Below are 10,642 nucleotides of genomic sequence, written 5' to 3'. Positions count from 1 at the left end.
CTGGGCAGAGGACCAGGGATGGGGGCTTAGCACAACTGGTTGTTTGCCCATCCCTGTGGTGTGCCTGAGTGTGCCATGGGAGGAAGGAAACCTAGATGTGCCAGGTGTGGGGTGTGGTCCAGAGGGTGCCTGCTGGCATTGCTGGCATTCCAGAATTTTATGTCCTGGAACAAGGAATTGGACCAGGGACACAGACACTGGTAGAAACAGTTTATTAAGAGAGAAAGTACTCCCAGGATTGGAAGTGGCCCAGTGGCCCAGAACCTTCAGTATGACCCTTACAGGTCACCTACAGAGCTGGCTGTTGTATGCAGCAGGCTTCTTGGGTATGTTTTACCTGTCTCATGGTGGTGGCCGGTCCAGACATTCTTTGCTCATTGTTTTACATATGCTAATCTTGACGCCTTTCTTGGCTCTATTCTCTTGGGGCAGGTGTAAGGCTGCCCCAAGGCACCCAGGTGGCCCTGCCTGGTGGGTAAGTTACAGGGCCTCCTTGATTGCTTTAACAAAGACAGCTTCATTGATGGCATCTGACACCTCAGAATGTTGAGCAACTCTGATGTCCCCAACAGTTACTCTACCTAGGTGACATCCCTCTCCTGAAGAAGACAGAGAAATGACAATGTCCTGGTCAGCCTTGACCTGAGAAGAATCCGTTCTCTTAGGCTGTGGTGTCTAAGGACATCTGGGGCATGGTGCTCCATCAGACATCTCCCTGAGGACAAGCTTGATACAGGGAAACCAGGGCTTCCCCTAGCTGCTGACAAACAGTCAAGGCCCTGCCTGCCACTGAGATTCTGGCTTCCAGCCCAAACAGAAAGTGCTTTATTGGAGGGTATGGCTCGTACAGTCCTCCCTGGAGGAAAGGGTCAGGTAATGCCCGGATCCTCAAGACCTCAGCAGGTAGGTCCCAGGGACCATGCCAGCCCTAGGCACAGGAGAGAGGTCTGCCCAGCTGGCAGCCACTGCTTCTGCACTGGCTTGGTGCTAAGAGTTCAGAGGGAGGCTTTCTAGGTGGAGTCATGTTTCCACACGATATAACAGGGTCCAGGCACTGGGGCCTAGGAAGTCACTCCATGTCCTCCTGGGGCTCCAGCCTGTGCAGCGCCTGTAGCCGGCTGCCCACAGTCTGCTGGACAGCCTCTAGCCCCTCTGTGTCCAGCTCCTGCAGCAGCAGCAAGATGGCAGTCAGGATGTTCTGGGAACAAAGAGAATGACCTAGATGCTGGCCCGTGGCATCCTTTGTAGAGTGAACAGTCTTAGGGTAGGGCGTTCCAGGTAGCAACACAGGGAGGTCAAGGCACAGACATGAGCACCTGCTGCCCTATCCAGTTCCTTGGGTCAACCCTAGCTTTAGATGGAAAAACTGCACACAGAGGCTGAGGGCCCAGCACCTCTCAGAGTGGTATTCTCTGATACAAAGTGGTGAAAGGGGGTCCTTCCAACCCAAGGATGGGAGGACGTGGGCTGAGGGGGCTGTACCTGTGGCTCATGGAGAGGAATAGGCCAGAAGTGACTCACCTCAACTTCTGACCCCTGACCTGTGCAGCACACTAAGGCCTCTGCAAACTCTTACTTGTGTCCTTGTTCTACAGATGCTGGCCCAAGGGCAACCAGCTGGAGGGAAGGCCTTTCTCTGGGGCAGGTGTGCCTGTTCTAGCTGCAAGCTGGAGGACGCCTGCTGGACACAGCAGACAGATGCCTTCCGGCAATTCTGTTGAGCAACTGAGGACACGGAGAGGGAAGAGAGCCTATGGGCACAAACCTGCTCTTGAAATTCTTGAAATTGAGTTTGGTGTGCATTGTGTGTGTGTGGGGGGGGGGGGGGGGTGGCAAGTGGAGAGGGAAGGAATCCTGAGGGGACAGTGACCTAGAGAAGTGGAGGCTCCTGCATGCTGGAGTGGGAAGCTGAACTGAGCTTGGGTGCTGTGGCTGCTACTCTTGCCTCATGCACCCCATTCTTCCTTCCTATGAGCCCAGACCTGCCCCACGTTATCCTTGGAGCCTGCCTTCTGCTGCCAGGATAGAGGGGCAGTGGTCACTCACCCTATCCTTGTGACTCCTCAAAGCATCTCTTTGTGAGAAGGAAGGACACTGATCTCCAGCAGTCTGGCCCGGTACTCTGTTGGTAAGAGAAGACAGTGAGAGTGTGACAGTCAGAGGGCTCTGGGCATCACCATCTGCATGTCAAATCCCATTGAGAAGACGCTAAGTCACACTGGCAGGTGGCCCCAGCCCAGAGCAGGAGACAGAAGCAGGCGCGGGAGCCTAGTGTGCAGAATAGGGGCTCAGAGGCAGGAGCAGCCTCTCTGTGCCCAGGGCTCCCACCTGCAATGCTTTCTACTCAGGGCCTCAGGGAAGGCACAGAAGTGATCATGGTGGGAGTCAGAGCAGAAGAATGGCTTCTCCCCCCACAGGGTTTGTCTCCAGTGCTGTCCACAGATGGGAGACAGCAGGCTGCACCTGCCATTGGAACTCGGCTGTGGCCCTTCTAGAGAACCCACAGCCTTCCTGTGTCATTTCTGACCAAGTACAGTCATAACAATGGCCACATTCAAAGCCACCCAAGAAGCACTGCAGGCCCCTAGCTGCTCTGCCCCTGCATCACCCTTCCTCCCCCACCCGCCGGTGTAGGTGTTCACAGGTTACTGAGCATCCTCCCCTACCAGGAGACAGGAAGGCACCCTCTCAGGGCCTGAGGATGCCCCTGGGACAATGGGTCTTGCTCCCCAGCAGGCTCACTCTGTCTCTTCCGTGTAGCTTAGCAGGCCCTGGCTGGTCTCAGTGGCAGAGGTGACAGAGCTGAGGGTGCAGGAGGCCTTGGGACAGCCATTGCCCGTGCCTTCTTTGTCAGGGGCGGCAGTGATCTCATCTCCCTCCATCAGGGCACGAGTCAGCTCCTCCTCGGTCACAGCTTGTGGAGAAGGACAAGAAGGTTAAGGGTGTCAGGGGCACGTGTGGCACAGCCCCGTGCAGCCCTGGCCTCCTCTGGCTTCCGCACACCTTCTGCTGTGTGCACGGGGGAGTGGGGGTGAGAGGGGTCGCTGTTCCTGGGATAGTCAGTCCTTCCCATCCCCAGGCGCACAATGAGTATGACACCTGGCAGGAGGCAAGGGGTGCTTGTGAACTTCAGGCCCGGCATCTTCTATGAGCCAAACCCCTCAATAAAGATAGTTCTGTGTGGTCCTGGGATTGGACCCAGTGCCTTGCACATGCTAACAGGCTCTGAAAAGAGTATGCTTCCAGTCCCTAAGACAAATGTTAAAAAGAATGGGTTTTACATACTTAGCCCACGTCACTCACTCTTGTTCAGTGTCTGGGAGAAAACAACTGCAATGTAACTCAGGAAGATCAGAGACTGGTTGCTAAGAGTGTTAGCCCATGGAGTCAGTGAGCTGGACCCTGCCAAGAGCCCATGGCAAGGCTCTCCACCATGATAGAGGGGTATGTGGGCATGGTGTGGGGGCACTAGGGCAGTCATCCATTTGGCTCCAGAGGCCTGGCTGCCTGTGCAGCTAAGATCACCGCATGCTGCCCAGTCACTGTACTGCACACCCACCATGGCACATGGATTTTCTTCACAGAGGGAGGCAAGATGAGGAGAGACTGTTGAGTCACACAAGCCCAGGTGGGGTTAACAGGTAGGAACCCTGTGGGTACTGAATGCTGCAATGGCATGTTTGAAAGGGGACACTCTCTCAGGGGGTGCTCCTGATGACATTGCACAATGGATGCACGGGGGTTGCAGAAGACAGGGAGGAGGGGCTGCCTGGGAAGCCCTCAATGGGGACCGCCTCAGTTGCCACGGGGTGAACGTGCCAGATGCTACCTTGGTTGTCCAGCTTCTGTAGGTGGGGCAGGTTGCGCAGCACAGTCATGCGGTAAAGGTGCGGGCTGGCGCCGCAGCACGGGTTCTCAGCCAGCCACAGCACCCTGAGGTGTGGCAGGTCCTTTAGGTAGAACAGCTCATTGAGACTGGGGATGCGGTTCCTCCTCAGGTACAGCTCACTCAGGCGTCGGCAGCCACGCACAGGTTCCAGGGTGGAGACGCTGTTGACGCTGCGGGACCAGAACAGTCAGGGACTCATACAGTCTGGACCTCCATGGGCCAGGGGGCCTGCTCCTGTGGGTCTGCCTTAGCCATAAGTACCAGCAGAAGGTTTTTGCCTTAGAATTGGGTCAAAGCCAAGTAAGCAGGGGTTGGAGAAGAGGCAGTGTTAGCTGGGAGCCCCTCAACTTGAGACTCCATGTGGGCAGCTCCTTGGCCTCAAGCTCTGCATGCACATGGAACCATTGTGGCAGACAGGGTGCTCTGCCCTCCTTCATAGGTGACACTAGGTCTCCAAGGAACACACTTAGCCCTACATCAGGCACAGGCTAAAACTCAGCAAAAAATGCCACAAGAGCCCTGTCACACATAAATCAGATATGACTTTCAGAATTGCAGGCTAAAGAGAAACAGGGTTTTAGGATGACTTCTGTCCTGTAGGAGAGTGTACACAACACAGGAAGGGAAAAACAGCATCCAGGAACACTCAATGTCCCTACCAACACACCAAGTCTTGATACATGGTGCTCCAATCAGCAAAGGCCAAACACTGTACCTCCCAGAGCCAGGGCCTGGCCTTTTGAGCCAGCCTCACCCACAGTCCCTTTTGCAAGGCTGCCCTGGTGTATAACATGCTCCAGAAAAGGCCACCAGCACCAGGCAGCAGTGGCCATAAGTGTCAGCCCTAATCTGGGTCCCGGAATGGGCAAGAGAGACTCTGAGGATGAAGGAGCTCCCAGAAGTGACGGACTCAGGAAGGCAGGAGAGGTAGGGCACCTGGGGGGTTTTTGGGGACAGGATGTGGCAACAGGGGAGACTGGCCTGGTTGAAATACTGCTCATTATTAGAAGGCCTGACCACTGCTACAAGTGCACAGACTTGTTCCTAGGGCGGATGTGAGAGGGCAGGCAGAAAGGAGCCCTTAGGAGGCCCAGGTATCTCCCTGAGAAAGTGGACAGGAGCTGCAGGAGGGTCAGGCTCTCCCAGTCCCATCCCCCAACTCTTCTGTCACCGGAAGCTGCCCTCCTAGATGGTGCAGGGACGTGAAGCTCCCCATAGCTCCCATACCCTAGGACTACAGCGACACAGCAGTCAAGTACCTGAGTGTGATCACTTCCAGGCTGGGCATCTCCCGGCATATGGAAATCTAGGGAGGGAAGAACAGGGCTAGTGAGTAGGTAAGAGTGTCATGCTGACACTTCAGGTCAGGGGAGACATCTGTCTTGGGTCCTGTCACCTGCACTGATGGGGCCAAGGAGTAGTAGCCTTGCGCACCAGGACACTCACAAGAAATCAGCTGTGTGTGGGTCTCTATGGCCCAGCCTGCCCTCAGTGTGTTCTCCACTGGGTGGTTCTACCTGGCAGCTTACGATAGTTCTAGACCCAATACATCATCACATTCAATGCCCTCAAAGGACATCTGGCCAAGGATCTTGAGGTTTCCTACACTGAGATAAAGAACCTTCTTTCTTGCTGCTTCTGAGGCACGAGGGAAGGAGAGACACTCTCCTTGTCAATGGAGCTGGGCCCAAGGCAGACAGAACTGCAAGTAGGTTTTGGCCATAACACACCCTCAGATCTGCAGATCAGGCCTGGGCCGTGGGCTTCACAGTCCCAGCTGCCCACCATTTGGGGTGGGGGTGGGGCTGGGGCTGGGACTGGTGTGTAGCATCGTGAAGCTGAGGGGAGGCTATGCAGGGAGCCTCTGATGATGTCCTTGAGGAAAATCACCACCCCGGGACTCTTCCCAGAGCAGGGCTCTGACTCGGCCTTCTTCTGTGTAGGACCAACAGGTGACATGGCACAGAACTGATGACCACAATTCTGTAACTTTATCTATTCTTCTGGGGAAAGGCATCTGGGAGATGATCCAATCAAGGCAGTACTTACATCTGTGAGCTGGCTGCCCCTGGGGGAGAAAAAAATATATATGTTTTAATCTTATTGAATGGAGATTTAAAAAAACAAGCAAACCAAAAAACTAGAGAAATGACAATTGCCTATAAATCTAATTCCAATCTATAATTGAAAAAGGTATCACAAATGGTTAGGTTGATCTCTAACAATACAACATGCTTGGTGCAGGGTGGGGGTACTCTGTCTGCAGGGCACACAGTTTACTCCCATCAGGCCCCCACAGCAGAAAGCTGTTTCCTCTCATAGACATAAACAAACGGGTCTTCATAAGAGGCCAAGTTCAAAGGCTGATCATGCAGCTTACAAAGCAAACTTCACAGGCCTGTAATGTGGCTGTTGTTTCTGCCTGCACAGAGGGAGCCCTGCCGAGCTGGCTCAACAAAGAAGGGCATTATTGAAAACCCAGGACAGAGAGGACTGTGGCCCAACACCAGTTGTGCCAGGGCAGAGAAAGGCTTTTAATTAACAAAGTTCACTCCAGCGGCGTGCTGACAACACTAGGAGCGAGGGTCTGAACTTGCTCTGCCCCTTCTAGATGCTCTGGCCACAGTGTCCCATCTGAGTCCCCAGAGACACCTGTAGCTCTTCCACACCACACTGATGCAAATTCATCCAGAAGTCCTGGACTTTCAGTCTTGGTGTGACCCAGCCATGCACCTTTGAGTGCACCTACTCCGCAGCATCTAGGATCATGACTTTACATCCTCAGTTCTCTCTCCCTAGAGACATGCCACTAAGTACCTTTGTTTCAGACACCAGACACAGTCACAGAGGGTTAGTGAAAGCCCCTCGGCGAGACTAGTGAACTTGGTAAAGTCTAGTTATCTGGCGAGGGCCGCACGCCTCCGAGGCGCTGGCCCCAGAGTGAGGCTGCAAGCTGGCTAAGGGCAGCAGGCGCCCGCCGGGGCCTCAGTTCCCTCCCGTGCCTGGCTGGCCTCACCAGCAGTTGAGCTTCCGGACGCTGTGCAGCTCCGAAGCCTTGGCTCGGGACAGGACCATCTTTCGCGTCAGCTTCATGGTGGCCGAGGGGCCGAAGGCCCGAGTGGCCGCGGGCCCGACCGCCCTCGCTTTACACTCCGCTAGCGGGAGAGACCTCAGCCGCAGCGTGTCTCCAGGGGCGGGGCCAGAGTCGTCAGGGGCGGGGCCCGAGGTTCCATTGGTGGTCAGGAGAGAGGGCGGCACCGCGCGGGCGCAATGGGACTGCCAGACTTCCGGGACAGGAGCCTTCGCCCTGCCCCTTTGGCAGCGCGTCGGTCCTGCGCATGCGCAAGGCTCCGGGCTTTGGATTCTCCGGACCGCCGGTCGCGACGTCCCTATGTACGCGTGCGTGAGAAGGGCGGCCCTTAGGACTCCAGGCTGCAAAAGTCTGAGATAGGCTGAGATAGAGCAGGAAAGGTGCGGGTGTGAGAGACTTAGGATGCCCGGCAGGAGTCGGAAAGGACAGAGTTGCATCAGGGAAAACCGAGTCGAGATGGGCTACAGAATTCTCTTGGAGATGCCTTCAGAAACTTATTGGGCCGCTTGCTCGGGATCCTCACCCTGGTCTCCGTTGTGCCCTCGCCCGTTCCTGCTCGAACCTAAACCAGGGATTTGAGTTACAAAACAGCTAACCCACTACCGGGAGATGTCTTGAAGTTGTTGCCCTCGGAGACTGAGGCAGGAGGGTTGCCTAAGTTACAGAGGGAGACCTTGTCTCAAGAAATAAAGCCGGGGATGGGGGTGGGGTGGGGGGTATGGTGGTAGCGGGTTGTGGACAGAAGAAACTATTAAGAGCTCTGGCTGCTCACAACCTTCGTTGTGGGATGTGGTGGTGGGGTTGGGCTGAAGAAACCATTAAGAGCTCTGGCTGCCCACAACTTTCTCTAAGTCTGCTTCCAGAGGATCAGATGCCCTCTTCTGGCCTCTGCGTGCACCAGACAACCCACTTGCAGTGTATTCATATATGCAAGCACAACACTCATAATGCAGGGGAAAAAGAAAGTCTCTAAAAACAAAGCCCTAACAGAAAATAGACTTTATTTTTGAAAGTCTCCCAACCCTATGCCTGTGGTCTGTCAGTGTGCATCTTAGGTAACCAACAATTATTATTTTTTTTGTTCTGGAGAGCCTGGCTCTAACCTTTCCTGGCCTACAGACTGTACACCCTCAGATCTGCAGATCAGGCCTGGGCCGTGGGGGTACCTCAGGCCCTTTAGAGGTGACAGGCTGTCCTTGATGAGACTTTGTAGGGTTCCCCTCTGAACTCCTGTTGCCATCTGACCATCCTGGTCTGCCTTTAACCAAAAAAACAAAAACAAACCAAACCAAACCAAACCAAACAAACAAAACTGGTGAAATGGTTCAGTAGGTAAAAGCACCGGCTTCACAAGCCTGAAAACCCCGAGTTTGTTCCCTGGAACCCACAGTGGCAAGAGAGAAGAGACTCCCAAGATTTACCCTCTGACCTCCGGCATTCTTTTTACCACTAGGAACAATACGATCTGAGCTGAAAGGTGCAGAGAGCAGCTCGGCTGGCTGGCGGGAAGATTTTTATAGATTCAGTTCAGCTGAGCTTAAAGAGGTCCTCTGACCACTCTGATGGAGGTTAGGCCAGAAGGACGCGGATGATAGGAAAATGGCTGCAGAGCGCAGCTGGAATTAACCGCCAAGACATAGAATTGGAGTGTTTGACAGGAGGAGGTGGACAGACATCTCCTACTCCTCCTTTTGTCCCGGAGAGACCTGTCGTCGAGTTGTACGGAGTGCAGGTGGTAAGCTGAAGGCTAGTGGGGGAAGGGTGGGGTTACTTCCCTCCTCAGCCTGGATTTGACTCCCCGATCTCTTCCTCCTAGACAGGAGTGGCCAAGGGGCAGGGGTGATACCCGCGGAGAGAGAGGGCTAGCTCAGGTTGTGGGGCCGGCCCTGGCTCTGCAGCTCTTCCGGTCTTGGTATCTGGCCCGTGCTCACTGATACCTCCACTGAGACGTCCCTGCGAAAGGCTATTCCTGGAGATTTTTGATAGGGAGAGGGTCTGAAGGAAGACGCCCTGCCGCAGGACCCCGATGAAGCAATGGAGGGCCTTCACTTCAGGGCCTTTGTTTGGCTTTTTCGGTGCTGAGGAGTCACCTGAGCTAGAACAGCGCCCCCTTGAGTTCCTGCAGCATTGTACGTCTGCCTGGAAACAACGGGCCTCCTCCTCCCTGCCCAGCCACCAAGGGTTTTCTCTGGCCTCTGGTTTAGAAAGATAGGAAGGGCCCAGGGGTCCCGCTCAAACTAAGGCACCAACCAAGGACAATACAGGCGGTAAACTTTAAACCCCTACCCAGATCTAGCCAATGGTCAGAACATTCTCCACAGATGAGTGGAGAGTGGGATATGACTTTCTCACGTACTCTGGTGCCTCACATTTGACCATGTCCCCTGGAGGGGGAGACCTGGTGGCACTCAGAGGAAGGACAGCAGGTTACCAAGAAGAGACTTGATACCCTATGAGCATATACAGGGGAAGGTAATCCCCCTCAGGAACAGTCATAGGGGAGGGGAATAATGGGAAAATGGGAGGGAGGGAAGAATGGGAGGATACAAGGGATGGGATAACCATTGAGATGTAACAAGAATAAATTAATTAAAAAAAAAAAAAAAAAGAAAGATAGGAAGAGGCACGTCACATCACATAGCACCTGGGGCTTGTGCAGACTGTATCTAATTTGGTGCCTGCTTAGAGGGCCTGCCAGTTTGTGAAAAATCCTGATGGCTTCAGCTGAGTTTTATTTTTGTTTTTTTTTCGAGACAGGGTCTCTCTGTGTAGCCTTGGCTGGCCTGGACTCAGTTTGTAGACGAGGCTGGCCTTGAACTCACAGAGATCCACCTGCCTCTGCCTCCCGTGTGCTGGAATTACAGGCGTGCACCATCGCTGAAAGAATCCTAAGCACGTGACTTGGGGGGTGCACTTAGCTGTGTTCCCAGAACTCACTTCTCCCAACAACTCCAGGTTAGGTTTGAGCCAAAGAGAGGCAAACAGCAAACAGGTACGAGCTGGAAGATGGAGGGACAGCAGCCGTGGCCTCATGGGAAGGTCACTGTGGTGAGAGATGACAGAGTATAAAGGCCGTCTTTCTTACACTGCAGCCAGCAGTCTGTCCTCACAGCCATCCTGCACGTACTCTCAGAAGCACCCTGGCGTCACTTGGCGCAAACTCAGAGCATAACCCTAGCTCGCCTAGCTCTGCCTGTCTGGCCCTGCATCTACAGTGTGTGTGTGTGGGGGGATAGTTGGCTCCCACGTCCTGCAAGTGCCCTTGTCCCACTTCAGGAGGGCTGTAAAGGGACTTCCCTGAACTCTGCAAGTTCTCTTTTCCGACTTCCACCTCCCTACTCTATAACAATTGCATCAGGGTTGGCATCTATAACAGAGGTCTCATTTCAAACGTAGAGAACCCTGCACAAACAGGAAAAGTAACCTTGACTTACTTAAACTAAAACTGAAATATGGTTTCCCATGCCTGAGAAACGTGGCTAGTGGCTTCTCACCTCAGGGCAACCACAGCTCTCAGTGCACGGCCTCATCCTGTGTTCTGCTAACCCAAGACTGCTGTGGGTTAGCACAGCCGACTGCTGGCCTCCAACCCTAGGTATGAGGTTGGCAGTGTCACATCTGGCAGGAAGTGTGATTTTTCATGCAGTTCCTCAAGCCCACAT

At 54.2% G+C, this 10,642-nt stretch overlaps 1 protein-coding gene across 1 annotated transcript; it reads right to left on the bottom strand.

Annotated features, from left to right (window-relative positions):
- Positions 1-929: 929 nt before the first annotated feature.
- Cfap410 (cilia and flagella associated protein 410) lies at positions 930-7,000 on the bottom strand. The gene is made up of 7 exons (XM_051153345.1): positions 6,906-7,000; positions 5,939-5,957; positions 5,149-5,195; positions 3,830-4,059; positions 2,743-2,914; positions 2,047-2,122; positions 930-1,198 (listed from the first exon to the last, which is right to left on the bottom strand). Exons 1-7 carry the CDS (start codon positions 6,980-6,982, stop codon positions 1,070-1,072), a joined length of 750 nt encoding a protein of 249 aa, XP_051009302.1. The 5' UTR covers positions 6,983-7,000; the 3' UTR covers positions 930-1,069.
- Between the last annotated feature and the right edge of the window lie 3,642 nt (positions 7,001-10,642).

Source organism: Acomys russatus, chromosome 11, assembly GCF_903995435.1.
Source record: "Acomys russatus chromosome 11, mAcoRus1.1, whole genome shotgun sequence".
NCBI classification, from domain to species: Eukaryota; Metazoa; Chordata; class Mammalia; order Rodentia; family Muridae; genus Acomys; species Acomys russatus.
Note: the sequence above shows the minus strand (reverse complement) of the source record. Positions and strands in the feature narration are given on the sequence as shown.